Genomic DNA, 18,751 nt, shown 5'->3' with positions numbered 1-18,751 from the left:
CACCGACTCGATGGACATGAGTTTGAGTGAACTCCGGGAGTTGGTGATGGACAGGGAGGCCTGGCGTGCTGTGATTCATGGGGTCGTGGAGAGTCAGACACGACTGAGCAACTGAACTGAACTGAACAAAATTCTGATGGATTAAGAGAATATGGTACATAAAAAGACAGCATATCTTATAGCAACATAATTAGATATTTTGTGAATTTGATCACATCTGCTGGGGAAAATCAAAGTGTCTGGATCTGCTCTGTGAGTCCTGTTCATCAAGAGAGAGGCCAGATTCACAGGTTGATCATGCTCTTGAGACGTGAATCTTGGGTGCGATACAGCATGGTAGCTGCTTCTGTTTGATGTACCACCACCCAAGTAGGCTGTGCATGTGTACTCAGTTGCGTCCGACTCTGTGACCCCATGGACTGTAGCCCACCAGGCTCCTCTGTCCATGGGATTTTCCAGGCAAGAATACTGGAGCGGGTTGCCATTTCCTCCTCCAGAGGATCTTGCCAACCCAGGAATCGAACCCGTGTCTCGTGTCTCCTGCACTGGCAAGCAGGTTCTTTACCACTGCGCCACCTGGGAAGCCCCTACTAGGGGAAGGTGGCAATTATCATGCTTATGGTTGGAAACAAAGTAATAGGAAAGGTTGAATATCTCAGGTTTGTAACTGTTTCACCTTCATCATGACAGGTGCCTTTCAAATCTCTACATGCTCCCTTTCCTTTCTCAGCAGCAGCAGCAGCATCTTTGCCTCACAGACATCCCCTTGTGTGATCTGAAATCCCCAGTCTCTGTAGACTCTTTGTCAGCATGAAGCAAAGATGCTCAGGAAAAGCGGGCAGCTGTTCTATAGCCCAGCTCTCATTTTGGAAGAGATCACAGAGCACCAAACCAAGCAGCCCTACTGGCAGGAAAAGGCCCTTTAGCTCTTGCTTTCTCCATATACCTGTAACCTCTCTTCCTCCTCACAGCCAGCATTTTCATCATCTCTGGCTTTTTCCATGCACATGGGTGACAAAAATCCATTAACTGTATCCAATACAGTTGGTTAAGTACATTAAATCCTCATACTGTGAAGACCTCTTCTGCTGTCTCAAAATATCATGTGAGAACATGGAAAATCGTAAGGATAAAAATAAGTGTATAAAAAGGTTGTTGTGTTCAGTTACTCACTCTTGTCTAACTCTTTGCAGCCACATGGACTGCAAAGCTCACTGTGCTCCTCTGCCCATGGGATTTCCCAGGCAAGAATACTGGAGTAGGCCACCATGCCCTCCTCCAGAGGATCTTCCCGACCCAGGGGTTGAACTCACGTCTCCCACATCTCCTGCATTGGCAGGCAGATTCTTTACCACTGGTGCCACTTGGGAAGCCTGTTAAAAAAAAAGGATGGAGACACAAATATATATAATTGCTATTAGTGACATAGTGTCGGGGAAGATAGCTTAGGAACTGGTATCAGAGGTTTTTCTAACAGATGGTTCTCAGCTGGAGGCAGTTTCTTCTGTGGTTGCAATCTTGGGGGTCATTTTTTAGATTGTCACGATTAGGGGATACAGCTGAGACCATCTATTGGGTTGAGGCCTAGGGTGCTGCCAAAAATCCTGCAGTGAACAGGGCCACCCTTCCGAACAGTTACCTTTTCACAATGTCAGTGACACTGCTGAGAAATCTGACTCTAGACCATATGATTAGGGGATTTGTGGAGACTGTAGGGACTTTATACTTCCCGCTGGGATTACAGACTCATGTGACTAAAAATAAAGCAAGGAACCATACATGAATCAATGAGGTCAGGTGTAAAACTCGAAAAGGATGGGGTAAGGGGAAAACTATAGCAAATTAGAAAGTAATAACCTATCTGACACCACGCAAAGTTAGATTTAAAAAATAAACACTATGAGTCACATAAAGCCCTTTGACTGGTTGGATTTATCCATGAGCTGCCAGTTTTAGACTCTTGCCTCAACTATTTTGTCCTGGTTGGCTTTTCCCATGACTATGTATTACTTTATACTTTATATAAAAATATACATACACATACATACCTACATACATATAACGAAAAACACACCTATTTTTGCTTTTCTCAATACTTCTTCCAGTCTTCTCCTTCTTTTCATTTTTGTAACCATAGTCTTAGTTGAAGTATTGGTCTTCTCTTTACACAATCATAATTCCCTTCTTAACTGAATTTACAGCTCATTCCAGCCACTTCTAACACATCCTATTATTTCTTCTCCAGCAGACAAGGAAGCACCACCTAAGACAGACAGCTGGTCAGGGTGTAAAAGCAAAAGTCATAAAATCAGTGCAAGCCTAAGTCAGATACACAGTATTATTTATAAATATTATATATAGGTGATATATTAAAGCTGTGTTAAGAAGCAGTGGAATAAGTAGTCAGATCTGTATTTTTTAAGAGCTCCCCCTGGCCCCGGTTGGAAGATTATATTGAAAGGGCAAGACTTGAAGTGGGAGACAAGTGGCACTAGCTTCCTGTTGCTGCCCTAACAAATCACCCCAAAGTTAGCAGCTTAAAATAACAGGAATTTATTATCTTTCAAATTTTTAAGTCAGGAGTCTGAGTTGACCCTACTTGTTTCTCTGCTCTGGATTTTATAAACTGAAAAAAAGATACTGGCTGGCTAGGTTCTTAATGATAGTCTGGGAAGGATACATTTCCACATTTATTCAGGTTGTTGACTGAATTCAGTTTCTTCTGGCTGTAGGACTTTGTTTTCCTTGCTGACCATTGACAGGGGAGCCACCGTCTGTTTCTAGAGGCTTTTTTTTTTAGTTCTAGTACATAGGCCCCTATGTCTCAGAATCAGCAATGATGTGTCAAATACTTCTCATGCTTGGAATTAATCCCTTTCTGTTTTGTTGTTTTGTTTTGCTTTTAATTGCTCCCTTTCTTAAGGTCAACTGATTAGTAACCTTAATTACATCTGCAAAATCCCTTCGCAACATTACCTGCGTGAGTGTTCAGTTGAATACCAGGAGATGGGTCTCCTAGACAGAGATATCTTTAAATTACAGTTGACCTGGAAAAAAAAAGATAGGGGCTTATACTGAGACATTAGAAATGGGAATGGAGGGGAGAGTATGAGGAGAAGTATAAGGAGGAAGACCCAAAGACCTTGCTCAATAATGAGAGAGGTGGAGAGAGAGGGCTCCAGGGACATGGCTTAGCAGAGACAGGAAAGTGAAATGTGCTTCTGCAGAGGGTGATGGCAGAGGAAGCATGCGGATTCTGGCTGTAGGACCCTAGTCACAGTGAACTGAAGTGTGTCTCTCTGAAAGCAGGTGTGAAACAGGCAGCACAACAGCACTGAACTGGAAGTCTGTACGGGCAACACGTAGATACTGGGTGCCTGGCCCTCTCCATCCTGCCAGTTTACCTTCTCTTGTTGTTCAGTTGCTGAGTTGTGTCCGACTCTGCAACTCCAGGGACTGCAGCACGCCAGGCTTCCCTGTCCTTCACTCTCTCCCAGAGTTTGTTCAGATTTTGTCCATTGAGTCAGTGATGCCATCCAACCATCTCATCCTCTGTTGCCCGCTTTTCCTCTTGCCCTCAATCTTTCCCAGCATCTGAGTTTTTTCCAGTGAGGCGGTTCTTCACATCAGGTGGCTAAAGTATTGGAGCTTCGGCTTCAGCACCAGTCCTTCCAATGAATATTCAGGGTTGATTTCCTTCACGATTGACTGGTTTGATCTCCCTGCAAACCAAAGGATTCTCAAGAGTCTTGTCTAACACCACAATTCAAAAACATCAATTATTTGGCACTCAGCCTTCTTTATAATCCAACTCTCACATCCCTTCATAACTACTAGAAAAACCATAACTTTGACTATACAAACCTTTGTTGATAGATGATGTCTCTGCTTTTTAATATGCTGTCTAGGTTTGACATAGCTTTTCTTCCAAAGAGCAAGCATCTTTTAATTTTGTGGCTGCAATCCCCATCCACAGTGATTTTGGAGCCCAGGAAAATATAGTTTTCTTTCCAGAGAAACTATACCAGAGAGGCGGCCGTCTTGGAAACATCAGGATTAGTGGAGACAGAGAAGTGTTATGCTAGAAACTACACTCCCTAGATCCCTGTTGGCTCAGCTGCCACACCAACAGCCATATTTTAATTTAGAGTAGGCAGGAGATTAGAGGAGTCATCTCTGAAAAGATGGACCAGCCTCAGAATGAAGACAAACATATATTACTTTGGGGGAATTCTCCCAAAAGCAATAACTAGAGCTCCCAGTGTGATTATTTGTCCACTTGTTTGCAGGCTACACCCAAGCTCAGAGGTTGCAGTCAGCTTTTGAGCAGCTCACTCTAAAAGCCAGTATCACCAGCCATTGTTTAGGTTCCTAAGTGGGTTCCCACTTGTTGGAGGGCAGGCCTGATTCAGTTGGAAACCTGTGGGTTTAGAATACCAACTTTTTATCATATAGCCACAGCTGGTCAGGTCGGCAGCCTTGAGCCCAGCACTGTTCTCATTGGTGCAGGCCACTTTCCAACTCACTCCTCTCTTATTGCAAAACTTCTATGGTCCATCTTCCATGACCATCCTCATCCCAGAATTACTTCAGGAGACCACATTCTTCCTTCACTGTTTGTCAAAATTGGGATTCACTGTAATCCGTCTGAGAGTTGGTATCCTTATGAACTTAGCAGATCTCAATGGAAAATTAAATACTGGTAACACAACTACATTTGAAAAGTTGTCAACAACCCACTATGAGGCTGGTTGATCTGTTTCTTGTAGTTTCCAAACATTTGTACTTAAACGTCTCATAGGGAAGCCAGAGGTTATTTTTAGTTCTTAAATCTCTGAATAAATTTCTCAGCATCTTTTAAAGTTACTGAATTAAGTTTCTAAGCTTTTAAACATTAAATAATACCAAAGGCAAGGCTTAATATCTCATTGCCCCTCAAAGCTAGGAAGCTTTTTAGTTCATTTAGAATCTGCTGGAATACTTTAGCAAAATGCTTTTGTGGAGGGAATGAAATGATTGAAGAAATTGTGTGTGTGTGTGTGTGTGTGTGTGTGTGTGTAGGGGGAATTTAGGAGCTAAAAGGCTAAGTTAAAAAATACTAAAAGAATTCACTCTGATTCCTTTTTGCTTTAAGAAAGACACACAAGTAGAAATGCAAACATGTGAAAAGATAGTCATCATTTCTCTTAATAGGAGAAATTCAAATTTATAGCTATAACAGACCAGTCACCGTTAGCAGAGACGTTTTTAACTGCTATACCTTGTGCTAGTGAAAGTGTGAGGGACTGTCATCCACTGCTGGTAGGGTCTATAAATTGGTAGGGCCTCCCAGGTGGCTCAGTGGTAAAAGATCCACCTGCCAGTGCAGGAGATGCAGGTTCAATCCCTGGGTCGAGAAGATCCCCTGGAGGAAGGCATGGCAACCCACTCCAGTATTCTTGCCTGGAAAACTCCTTAGAGGAATTTTTAGAGGCAAGAGGTCAGAGGAGCCTGGCAGACTACAGCTCAGGAGGTCACAAAGAGTCAGGCACAACTGAGCACTATATAAATTGGTACCAACCCAGAAGAGAACAATGTCAAAATCTATCCACACTTAGAGCACCCAAGATCTTTGACTTAGCAAGTCTGCTTCAGGGAATTTATTCTACAGATAGTTCTTGTATAGAAAATAGGGATATTTGGGATAGGACTGTTTATTACGGTATTATTTGGGATAGCAGAGTCTAGAACAACCTAAATGGGCACTAATCAGAGACTAGTTAGATAGTGAAATAATATGAAACCATTAAAAGTATAGCGCGATCTTATGTGTGCTAATATGGAAAGATCTCCAAGATTGTATCTTTAGGTAAAAAGAGCAAGGGGAAGATTAGTGTATATTATCCTACCTTTTGCTTTTAATTTTTATTAGAATATAGCCACTTTACAATTTTGTGTTTCTGCTGCACAGCAAAGTCAATCAGTTATATTAATACATATACATATAGCCTCTCTTTTTTGGATTTCCTTCCCACTTAGGTCACCACCGAGCACTGAGTAGAGTTCTCTGTGCTATACAGAAGGTTCTCATTAGTTACCTGTATTATACATAATATCAATAGTATATATATGTCTATCCCAATCTCCCAATTTATCCCACCTCCTTTCCCCCTCCCTTGGTGTCCATGTGTGTTCTCTATATCTGTGTCTCTATTTCTGCTTTGCAAGTAGGTTCATCTGTCCATTTTCCTAGATTCCACATATATGCATTTATATACGGTATTTCTTTTTCTGACTTATTTCACTTTGTATGACAGTCTCTTGTTCCATCTATGTCTGCAGATGGCAGGTTTTTTCCTTTATATGATTAAGTAATACTCCATCCTCTTACCCATTCCTCCGTTGATAGACACTTAGGTTGCTCTCATGTCCTGGCTGTTGTCAATAGTGCTGCAGTAAACATTGGCATGTACGTGTCTTTTGGAGTTACGGTTTTCTCCCAGTCTTTGTCCAAGAATGGGATTGCTGGGGTCATATGGTAGTTCTATTTTTATTTTTTTTTTAAGGAGCCTCCACACTGTTCTCCACATTCCCACCAACAGTGTAGGAGGGTTCCCTTTTCTCCATACCCTCTCCAGCATTTATTGTTGTAGATTATTTTTTGATAAACACCATTCTGATCAGTGTGAGATGGTATCTCATTGTAGTTTTGATTTGCATTTCTCTAATTATTAGTGATATTGACCATCTTTTCATGTGCCTCTTGGCCCTCTGTATGTCTTCTTTGGAGAAATGCCTATTTAGATCTAATGCCCATTTTTGATTGGGTTGCTTTGGTTTTTTTGATACTGAGCTACACAAGCTGTTTGTATATTTTGGAAATTAATCCCCTTGTTGGTTGCTTAGTTTGCAAATATTTTCTCCCATTCTGAGGGTTTTCTTTTCATCTTGTTTATGGTTTCCTTTGTCATGCAAAAGCTTTCAAGTTTAATTAGGTCCCATTTATTTATTTTTGTTTTTAAAAATAAAAAAATATAATGGAGAGTGACTGCAATGACTACGGGTTTCTTTCTGGGGTTATAAAAATGTTTTGGAATTAGATAGCCATGATGTTACAGCCTTGTGAATACACTAAAATGCACTGAATTGTAAACTTTAAAATGGTAAATTTTATGATATGTGAATTATATGACCATAAAAATACAAAGAAATAAATTAAAGGTATGCATGCTCCTGTGCTCAGTCATGTTCAACTCTTTGCAACCCCATGGACTTGTAGCCCACCAGACTCCTCTGTCCATTGAATTTTCCAAAAATACTGGCATGGGTTGCTATTTCCTCTTCCAGGGGATCTTCCCGACCCCGGTATCGAACCCATGTCTCCTGTGTCTCCTGCATTACAGGTGGATTCTTTACCACTAAGCCATCAGGGAAGCCCCCAAATTAAAGTTATACACCTTTACAAAGAAAAAATGAACTGTTTCTAAAAGGATGTATTGAAAACTGGCAAAAGATGTAGTCTGGGGCAGTGGGGAGAAAATGATGGGAATGGAAGGGAGGCTTATTATTCACCACATACAGTAGTGTGTGCCTTTAAAATTCTGAAATATGCATTTGTATCACCTAATCAAAAATACCATACTTTATAGGAAGGGAATCTGTTAATTATTAAATATACTTTAACAATATAAAAGCAATTTAAGAAATTTTACCTATAAACTACACAATTCCATTGTGATTTAACTTTGGTTTTATTGTCAAGTTACCAAATGAAGTATTTGAGAATATGAAGAAATGCATGTTTAGAGTAATTTTTAAAGAAAACTGCAATTTTTAAAGAAAACTGTAAACCACTCGAGAAACTAGGCCATGCTAATTAGAAGGAATTAATTGGGTAATTGCATTTCACCTACTTAAAATCCCCATCACCTGTAATTGAAGTAACTTTCCTCTCTCCTTCCAGTCCCTAAACTATTATGTGGTATTGATAGTGTTGTGTAATAAGGCTCTGAGTCCCTCATCAAAAGTGGCTTTATTTCAGTGGAGGATTCCATAAACCCTGTATGAGCTGATAATAATGGAAACAACCTTGAGATTATACACAATGTGATTGAACCTGATTAAAGAGAATAACTTTATCCAAATACGATGATACACTATTATAACTGATTAAGGTGATATGAGGAGCCTTGACGAGAAGGCCAAGAGGGAGGTAAAATGCATTTAGAGAAGTTCTGCTTGGCTTGGCAAGCAGTTTACCTACAGCTGTCAGTGGAACATGAATTTGATCATTTCTTATTCCCACACCCACTCCTTTTTTCCCATGAGTGAAAATTGGTCCAAAGGATATTGACTGACTCTTGAATTTCTTAGAAAAATAAATCTTCAGAAAACTTATTTGGCACAAAGGGATGTGTTTACCACACAGGGAGACCGATGTAGAGGAAGAAAATCCCGTTCCCTAATTTAAGTATTAGCACAATGAATAGACTTATATATTCCTTTTTCTCCTACTGCTTTTGCAAGGAGCAATGTGAACATGAAATAGACAAACTCTTAAAGGATATCCACTTCACATGTATTTGTTTCAGATATATAACGAAAGAAGATGTTGCTGCAGCCTCAATGGACAAGGTGAAGAATGACGGGGGCCATGTCCGACTGATCACAAAGGGGCCCAGGCCAGGGGACTCTTCTACAAAGTAAGAGGTTTTTTACTTGTCAGGCAGAGCGGTACCAAGACTCTTTCTTTAAATGAATGTATTCATTTCTATAACAATAGTTTACCTCTGTGTGACCACTTTACACATTACAAAAAGCGTTCACAATGCAATAGCTCTTCTGTCCTAGCAACACTGTGAGGCTCCTGATGCCCTTATCTTAGAAATTAGAGATCAAGAAGGTACCTGAGGCCAAGTGGGTTATATGGCCTGCCCCAGGCTACCAGATACTGGTACTGAGGTCCAATCTGGGCTCTGCCCCCTAGTCTTGAGTTCTTTCTATCATAAAAAGTTTTTCTTTTAACACTTCTAACAGTAAAGTAGCTATTGTAATTCCCACACAGGACTTTTCAACATTCTTGAGTAATGTTTAGTTTAACAAAGCGAGCTTATGTCCTGCCATGTTTCATCTCTAACTTTTAATCTCTAATTTTTAAATATAATTTTAAATCTAATTTTTAATCTCTAATTTTTAAAACTCCGAGTTTACCTGTAGGAGGCACGTATGTAGCAAGTCTCCCGTTCTAATTCCTATCAGCACTGTTGGTTCCCTGGTTCTGCCACTGAATGGATGTGAACAGTCTGTCTCCTGAAGGCCAGCAATATTCAGATGTTCATGGAAATCTTGGTAATGGCCTCCTGGTCCTAATGAAGTGTGTGACCCAACACATTGAGTGAGCAGGGTAGCCTGTCTTTTCCCAGACTGGAGAAGCATTTTCTAACTTTTCATTTTCCATCTTCTCCAGACGCCTCAGAGTCTGTGTAATTTGAATCTAAGTTCCAAAGAGAGGCAGCGTATTTTTGTATTCAAATTAATTTTTCTGAACACACCATTCTTTCTTTTCCTTGGTGTGTAACAGAGTGCTGACTATAGCTATTAATATTTCATTTCCACAGTGAATCACAGAATCTGCGTGCCCTGTGTTTACTGTTTGTCAGCACAGAAACTTTGAAAACCTTTAAATGAAATAACAATGATTTAAAATAGAGTAAGCCTTCATTAATTACCTATTCAATGTTTTGCCCCTTCTAGAGAATTTCTTGAAGATGGAGAATGTGTCCCATCTCTAAATCCCAGCACAGCCCAAGGTGATCTCACTCTGAAGGCTTCTACATCCAAAGGCTATTTGCAGGCTGTGGATAACGAAGGAAATCCACTTTGCCTTCGCTGTCAGCAACCCACTTGCCAAACTAAGCAAAAGCATAAAGCAGATGCTTGGGATTCACGGTTCTGTTCTCTGAAATGTCAGGAGGAGTTTTGGATTCGATCTAATAATAGTTACCTGCGAGCCAAAGTATTTGAAATTGAACATGGTGTGTGTCAGCTGTGTAATCTGAATGCACAAGAACTCTTTTTACGTCTGAGAGATGCCCCTAAAAGTCAGAGGAAGAGTCTTCTGGATGCTACCTGGACCTCAAAGCTCCCATTAGAACAGGTAAATTTTAATCACTGACTGATAAAGACAGCATTGCACTGAGTGATGAATCTTGACTCATTTTCCTCTTAAAACCTTTTTTAATATGGGAATTTTCAGATACATTTACAAAAGCAGAATAATGAACCCACACACCTGTCACCCGACTTTACCAACATTTTGCTATTCATTTTCATGTCTCCCTCACTTCGATTCTTTTTCTCTCCTGGAATTATTTTAAAGTAGATCTCATACAGCATTTCATTTCACCCTTAGATACTTTCATTATGTACCTTTCACAGATGAAGACTTTCTTTCTCCTTCCCCTTTGTCTTTCTCTTTTAAATACAAACCCATAGCCCAATATCCATGATCACACCCAACATAATTATAATTCCAGTTACAATACATCCATGTTTGGTTTCCCAGATGGTCTCAGAAATGCCTTTTTACAATTGCTTTGCTCAAATTAGGATCAAAATATAACCTGCACATTGCATTTCGTCATTATACCTCTTATGTTTCATTTAATCTGTAATATAACCCCTTTCCTTTTTTTACTCCACTAATTGTTGAAGAAACTGGGTCATTTGCCTGCAGGATTTCCCACATTCTGCACTTGTGTATTGTCCACATTCTGGACCTGTATCCTCATGATGTCGTTAGACATGTTTCTCTATCTCCCTGACTTACTGAATAACGGTTATAAGATCTAGAAGTTTAATTAGATCCTTTTTTCCAACATTTTTTAATGCGACTATTTTTTAAAGTCTTTACTGAATTTGTTACAGTATTGTTTATGTTTTATGTTTTGGTTCTTTGGCCTCAAGGCATGTGGGTTCTTAGCTTCCCCACCAGGAATCGAACCGGTATCCGCTGCACTGGAAGGCGAACTCTTAACCACTGAACCACTAGGGAAGTCCCTAACTAGATTCTCATTAGATTATTTGGGGAAGAGATCTTAACAGATGGTACATTGCATTAGGAGGCACTTAGGGTCTGGTCATTCCACTTTTCATGATGTTAATATTGAGTGACAAGGGGTAAACAGATAATCCCTAAAATGTAGTTCATTACAATGTAAAGGAAACTTATATTTGTTTATCCCATTGTAAAATGTAATTTATTATAAAATACTCTTTTCAGCACAGTATTCTCAGTGGCTACTTTGACTCCCAAAACTCAGTTGGGTTTCCAGTGTTGTTATCCAAGCACCTCTAAACTTCAAACTAGAGCAAAATGTGTAAATTTGTAGTACGTTTCATTTTTTAAAATGACTCTATAAAAATATTGGATAAATTCCAGCAAAAATCTTACAGTTTTATTTACTTAGTATTGCTGAATTAACTAATAAACATTTCTGCAAAGATGAAGTAGCATGACTTTCAGAGCTAGGGAAATACACTATTCCCCTAACATCATCCAGAGCTCCTGGAAGATCTTCTAGTCTAGTTGGTGAGCAGCATATGACACCCATCCCAGAGACGTCAGCCAGACTCCAGCTACTGTCTGCTGCCTCCATGTGGAGACTTCCAAAAGACACAAATGACTCATGGACATCTGGAAGGCAGTCTATCCAAGAATGCAGAAGTAACGTAGTATACATCTAGAAGAGGAGCGCTTAGAGAATAAGCAGTGCCCAGGGCACAGATGGGGATGACTAGGGGGAGAAGGGGTGAATCTTTCCAGAGGTGAGTTTAGGACGTAGAAACCTAGCCCCAAGTGATTTAGAATTCTTGGGATGAATAAAGAAGCACCTTCTGGATCACAAAATGTCACAGTGGAGACTGCTCAGCGCAAAAGATTTGGTTACAAACAAGACGACCAAAATGGATGTTTTTTTCCTGAGAGTATGCCACTTGCTTTATGCACAAGGCTGCCATATGACATTGCCTCTAACAATGCCAACCTTAAAAATAAAAATCAATATATATCTTCTAACCGAAGTTGGGAAGTTCAGTATAGAAGAGAGAAAGTCAGTCCATCTACAGTGGAGTGCAGGTGGACCGTTTACTGCTCCAGTTTGCTGCCTCCTAGGGCTGCACTCTTGGGCCAGACACTGTTAAGGTCCCCGTCGTCTGTGGGCCTGACAACTTCCCTAAAGCACTTCAGAGATGTGTCACAGGTTCCCATGGCCAGCAGCCATGAAGCTGATTATAGTCTTCCTTGTTCAAGACCAAGGAAATAAAAAACACTTTCACACTAATCTTTGTCCCATTTAAACAACTCTATCTACACTGCTATGCTGTGAGCTGTGACCTCAGATCAAATGCTAAAATAATACCAATTAAATGTCAGTCATCACTGGTTAAATATAAAGTGTGTCTACAAGGCCTGGCCTAGGTAGTGTCTACTTTAAATGAATATCTCTGTTTATTCTAAATATTCAAGTTACAGAGGTTTGTTCTAGAAATTTGATTCCAGTCCATGTAACTTAGGAGGTTCTCAGGTAATCACAAAAGTTCTAGATGATCACCATTAAACTGTCATTGGTACAGGTACACATGCATTTAGGCCAACAATTAAAGACTGAGTTCAGTAATACTCAGAAGTTTTCCATTTCTAATCTTTTTTTTTTATCAGTTTTGTTTTAATAACTGCATAAACTAGTTCAAAGGTGCATAAGCAACTGATTTTTCCCAGTCTGTCAGGAGGCTTGGTATTTTACACTTGCTTGTAATTTTTTCAAAATGGATTTAGGTAAGGGGGGAAAAAAAACCTTTTTCAGAGACATATTTTTTTATTGCTTTCAAATTGCTAACCTAGAGGGTTTTTCCTACTCACAATAAAAGCTCTAAAAAACCACCCTAATGTATTTTTCCCTGTGATTTCGCTGTGTAAACATGACAGCACAATTCGGAACCAACAGTTCCCACAGTGTATGTTGAAAACTGCTGATGCTGTGTTCTTATTACAGCTTAATGAAATGATAAGAAACCCAGGGGAAGGGCATTTCTGGCAGGTGGACCACATCAAGCCTGTGTCTGGTGGAGGAGGGCAGTGCTCCTTGGACAACCTGCAGACCCTCTGCACGGTCTGCCACAGAGAGGTCAGTGACGCTTGCAGACACATCTGACTCCATCCTAAGACAGCTAATTGGAAATCGTACGTACAGGTGTAGAGGATTGCACAGGTGAATCTATATCCTGGTCTGGGATCTGAGATGTGTTTTATTCTTTTTATTACCTACCACTTGAGTTTTTTCTTGAGGTCTATGCAAGTTCTCAGTCACAGATGAAAAAGAAACTGTTTCCCTTTCGATTTATTCTAAGACCAGGAAATTTTCACCACTACCTAGAAGAAAATGAGTACAACTTACATATTGCATAGTTTTGAAAACACTCAGACCCTCAAACTAGAAGTTCAGTGAATTGGGATAGTGGCATATGTTTGCATCTGCAGCTAACTATGTCCTGAAATATCTGAGAACATGAATAAATTATCTCTAGGACCAACTCAGTTCCACGTACAGGCGTTACACGACTATTGACCTAAATATGAAATCTATTAATCTTGGTGCATCTTGGAGCAACTACCTAGTGCTTAAAAATGAAAGGAAAAGAATAACATAATATGGTCTGTCAACTAGGATGAATTTTTAACAGGTAGTTCAGCAAAAGGTCGCAGGATCTACGTGTTAAGATATAATCGTAGAAAGCAGCATACATTTAATATGCAACTTTGTACCCAACTTTTTCTCCACTTATGGCAAACTTTAAGCATTTTCCCATGTTCCCATGATAAGCATTCAGTGTTTATCATCTAAAATGGCTGCATATTAGTCTATTGAGTACATCTCTGCTGCTGCTAAGTCACTTCAGTCATGTCCGACTCTGTGTGACCCCATAGACGGAAGCCCACCAGGCTCCCCCGTCCCTGGGATTCTCCAGGCAAGAACACTGGAGTGGGTTGCCATTTCCTTCTCCAATGTGTGAAAGTGAAAAGTGAAAGTGAAGTTGCTCAGTCGTGTCCGACCCTTAGCGACCCCACGGACTGCAGCCTACCAGGCTCCTCCATCCACGGGATTTTCTAGGCAAGAGTACTGGAGTGGCTTGCCATTGAGGACATCTCTGCTGTGGTTAATTACGCCATTCCCATACTGACGAACGCTGAAGTTGTTTACATTGTTTGGTTCATATACACAATGCTGCCAACCACATTTTTTTGTATACAAACTATTTTTTACATTTCGAGGTTGTTCCTTAAGATACTCAGTTGTAAAATCATTGAGTCAAGTTTTAAGATTTTGAGTCGTTTTGAGACTGCAGGAGATGAATTCTTTCCATGCTGTTTTCCAAAAGGATTGTACTCAGATATGCTCCTTCGATCCTGGCGGTGAAAAGTGCCTGTTAACTGCACTGGTATTGCTGCTGTGGTGAAAAAAGAATTTTTTTGTTTACTTGTAATTTTTTCAAAATGGGCTAAGTAAGGGGAAAAAAAAATCTTTTTCAGTAACATTTTTTATTGCTTTCAAATTGCTAACCTAGAGGCTTTACTCTAAAGACCCTGATACTTGTAAAAATGCTAATCAACTGTATTTACATTTTGAGAATTTTTCAGATCCTTTGCCAGTGTTCGTATCATATGAGCACTTTCTTAGCCTCTTTTTAGTATTTCAGATTCCTCTATTCACAAATTTTATTGTGTAAAAATTATGTAAATAACTTTTACATAAATAGGATCATGTCATAAAAAGGGCTTTGTTTTGGTTTTAGTTTTAACCTTTTTTTCCTCTCCTTACCCCTTCTACCTGGATAACTTCACACATACATGGAATTCAGTTGGGCAAAAGGTCATCTCATTTCTCAACTGTGCAAACTGTTAGCACGGTCAAGATCTGTAAGAAAATTAAGATACAGCAAAAGAGAATGCTGTGCCTCCTTCTGTAATCACCTTTTCAGAGTCTCATGAAAAATGTTATTTATATTAGCAAAAGAATCCAATTCTGTTCTATCTCATTTTGTTTTTTTGCATTGGCTTGGCTGTTAGGTTGGGAAAGGCTTTCAAGTCCAGAAAACAGGAGGTGGGCGGGCCCTGCACACACCTAGACCTCAGAGTTATTGGCTTAGTAACCCTACTAAGGGCAAAGCACTGGTACACGAGTGTGGTGATAATGTTGGTTTTTTGTTTTTTTTTTTTCAGAATTAACAGAGTTTTTGAGTTGCTGTAGCCAGTACTTTAATTCTAACATGTGTACACATGCGTTACTTTTTTTAACTTTTAGAGAACTGCCCGACAAGCCAAGGAAAGAAGCCAGGTGAGAAGACAATCTCTAGCATCAAAGCATGGATCAGACATCACACGATTTTTGGTAAAGAAATGAAGCATAAACATTTTTAAATGGATGACATGTGATTTATATGTGGAGAATTCACCAAATTTTTTTTGTGCTTGTCTAATATTTTAAAAGTGAAAAATTTCAAAACACAAATCAAGAATTCATCTTCCCTTCTCATGTTAAATGCTTTTAGTGCTAATACTTTTTGCAAGTACTTAACAAACTGAAATACAATACTAAATATTTCTGTGATCTTCTTGATATCCATCATATTTCAGTAAGGTTTTGTTAAGCTTTCAATTTCCCCTGACTATACCTTAATCACTGTATTATGCATAGATTGTTTTTGAAAAATATACTCTCAATTACTTGAAAAATGCTGCTGGGTTAGTATTGATCATAGACTGCTATATGCCAGAATGCAACATTGTAAAGCCATAAGGGAAATTTTGGAGGCAAAATCATTTTTCAGAAATTCTAGACCAATCATGACCTCCTTGCTTAGTATGCAAGAGAGATTCTTGTTCACTGAATGCCTCCAAAATGAACCTAGGGTGCATATTTTAAGTGTTGTCTTCCTTTTATTTCTCAGCCAGTGGTCTTTATTGAAAAGATGCTTTTGAAAATAACCTAATTGGATCCATGGTGTTTGTGGACAATTCATGGATTCTGGCTGAAATAATTGTTAAAACATGTTTTAAAAAAACCGAAATGCCATTTAAACTTCATTTTTTGTCTTAATGCATAAAACTAGGCTTACTGTCAAAGCATTCTTTGTCTCAAGGTTATCATTTTCTGGTTTTAAAGTCCTATTTTATTAGAAGGGTATTCCTGAAATCTCTTTTAGAAGGGATGATGATGATAAAACACTTTTTCTAAAGTATGATCAGATGGCGATAAATATTTTAAAAGTGCAAGGGTAACATTAAAATGTAATTGATACTCAGACATAAAAGAGTGATGATGAAAGAAAACCAGGACATAATCTGGCAATACGTCAGTATCATGAGAGAATCAGAATCAATACATCGGAACTCACAAAGTACACAGGCAAGGAAGAGCTACATTCACAAAAGGCCTGTTTGCAAATACTGTTTGGATGTAACATTAGTTTGAGCTCTTTAGTTTTAATTAGTAGCTGGTATTTCACAACATGGAAGACTTATATTTTTATAAATATACAATCATTAATCTTCCAGAGTTTTTTTAAGTTTACAATATTTCATTGACATGATGTAATGTGTGTTTTCAGTCATGTTAGACTCTTGGTGATCCTGTGGACTGTAGCCTGCCAGGCTCCTCTGTCCATGGAATTTTCCAGGCAAGAATACTGGATTGAGTTGCCATTCCCTTTCTCCAGGGCTTCCTGACCCAGGGATCAAACGTCTCCTGACCCATGTCTCTTGCACCTCCTGCATTGGGAGGCAGATATTTTTACCTGCACCACCTGGGAAGCCCCTTGTATGAGATCAAATTTACAGTTCATTTTTAAAATTAGTTGGACTTTCTTTGGCCTTCTTTCTGCTTTGCTGGTCAGACTCTGCAGTTTTCTGCCTCATTGCCAGGGTAACCAAGGATCCCTCACAGTTGAGAGCTGAGAAGCCAGCATGCTACTTTTCCTCCAGCATGAGATATTTACAAGTGAGACTGGTCTAAGTAGGTCAGATTTGAGTGGAGCTTGCTCTTTAGATCAAACTAAAGTGGTAATTCTAGGGAGAAAATTCTCAATGTGGGAACTATATGCGAGTTGGAGGTGAAATGACCCATGAAGATCGTTTCTCTCTTTGCCAGATTTCAAAATGCCAGTTAAAAATGCTATAAGAGCATCAGAAAATTACAAATAGGGCTTCCCTAGTGGCTCAGAAGGTAAAAAAATCTGCCAACAATGCAGGAGACCTGGGTTCAATCCTTGGATTAGGAAGATCTCCTAGAGAAGGAAATGGCAACTCACTCCCATATTCTTGCCTGAAGAACTCCATGGACAAAGGAGCCTGGTGGGCTACAGTCCACAGGGTTGCAAAGAGTCAGACACAACAGAGTAACTTTCACTTACTCACTCAGGATATATTTAACCAAGGAGATGAAAGCTTTGTACACTAAAACTACAAGTCTTTGGTGAAAGAAACTGAAGAAGACACAAACAAATGGAAGAAATTCCATGTTCCTGGATCAGAGAAGTTAATATTGTTAAAATAGCCATACTGCCTGAAGCAATCTATAGATTCAGTGCAATCCCTATCAAAATTCCAGTGGCATTAAGAAATAGAAAAAAAATCCCAAAATGTGTATGGAACCAATAGGCAGAACAATCTTGAGAAAGTAGAACAAACATACCATTTTTCTGCCCATTTTTTGATTGGGTTGTTTTTTCGATATCAAGCTACATGAGCTGTGTGTATATCCTGGAGATTAATCCCTTGTCAGCTGCTTCATTTGCAGATATTTCTGTCCCATTCTGAGGGTTGTCTTTTCCTTTTTTTATGGTTTCCTATGCTATGCAAAAGATTTTAGGTTTAATTAGGTCGTATTTTTAATTGTTATTACCCTAGGAGGTAGATCAAAAAAGAGACTGCTGCAATTTATATCAAAAATTGTTCTATGTTTTCTCTAAGAATTTTATAGTATCTAGCCTTATATTTAGGTCTTTGGTCCATTCTGAGTTTTTTTTGTGTGTACTGTGTTACAGTGGGCTCAAATTTCACTCTTAACATGTAGTTTTTCTAGCACCACTTAATGAAAAGGCTTTCTCGAATGTAAATTTTTCCCCTACTTGTCACAGATTAATTGACCATAGGTAGGTGGGTCTATTTTTTTTTAAATTTTATTGGATTGTAGTTGATTTACAATGTTGTTAGTCTCAGTTGTACAACAAAGTGATTCAGTTATATATATACATATATATTTTCATTCTTTTTCAGATTCTTATATAGGTTATCACATAATACTGAGTTCCCTGTGCTATATACACTAGGTCCTTGTTTGGTTATCTATCTTATATATAAGTATGTTAATCTTATATATAGTGTATGTTAATCCCAAGCTCCTGATTTATCCCTGCTCCCACATTTTCCTTTTGGTAACCATAAATTTGTTTTTTTATGCCTATAAGTCTGTTTCTATTTTGTAAATAAGTTCAGTTGTATTATTTTTTAAAATTAGATTCCACATAGAGTGATATCATATGATATGTTTTTATCTTATTTCACTTAGTATGATAAGCTAAAAGTCCATCCATGTTGTTGCCAGTGGCATTATTTTTTTCTTATTTATGCATGTATGGACATGAGGGGTGTAGCCGGTGGGGAGGGGAAATGGTGGAATGAACTGGGAAATTGGGATTGACATACATACACTACTAT

The 18,751-nt window shown here is 39.0% G+C and overlaps 1 protein-coding gene and 1 long non-coding RNA gene across 5 annotated transcripts in view; one reads left to right on the top strand and one right to left on the bottom strand.

Moving 5' to 3' along the window:
* Positions 1–18,751, top strand: part of ZRANB3 (zinc finger RANBP2-type containing 3) — a 302,617-nt gene that overhangs the window by 276,523 nt on the left and 7,343 nt on the right. For 3 of the 4 annotated variants that reach the window (XM_055397579.2, XM_055397578.2, XM_088829050.1), the window contains exons 18-21: positions 8,571–8,681; positions 9,733–10,135; positions 13,032–13,163; positions 15,339–18,511. In XM_055397579.2, the coding sequence (XP_055253554.1) occupies positions 8,571–8,681; positions 9,733–10,135; positions 13,032–13,163; positions 15,339–15,437 (745 nt within the window). In that variant the 3' untranslated portion in view covers positions 15,438–18,511. Of the gene's footprint in view, positions 1–8,570; positions 8,682–9,732; positions 10,136–13,031; positions 13,164–15,338; positions 18,512–18,751 lie in introns of those variants that run through there. The other variant, XM_088829053.1, reaches the window with a different exon arrangement.
* Positions 230–13,387, bottom strand: LOC129537802 (uncharacterized). Its single transcript, XR_008682105.2, has 5 exons — positions 13,305–13,387; positions 3,405–3,722; positions 2,977–3,047; positions 2,075–2,276; positions 230–1,373 (listed from the first exon to the last, which is right to left on the bottom strand). It is a non-coding gene; the product is annotated as an uncharacterized LOC129537802 (long non-coding RNA).

Source organism: Moschus berezovskii, chromosome 2 (assembly GCF_049115385.1).
Source record: "Moschus berezovskii isolate FMDL1 chromosome 2, NW_MosBer_1.0, whole genome shotgun sequence".
Lineage (NCBI taxonomy): Eukaryota > Metazoa > Chordata > Mammalia > Artiodactyla > Moschidae > Moschus > Moschus berezovskii.
This window is presented reverse-complemented; position numbering and strand designations above follow the sequence as displayed.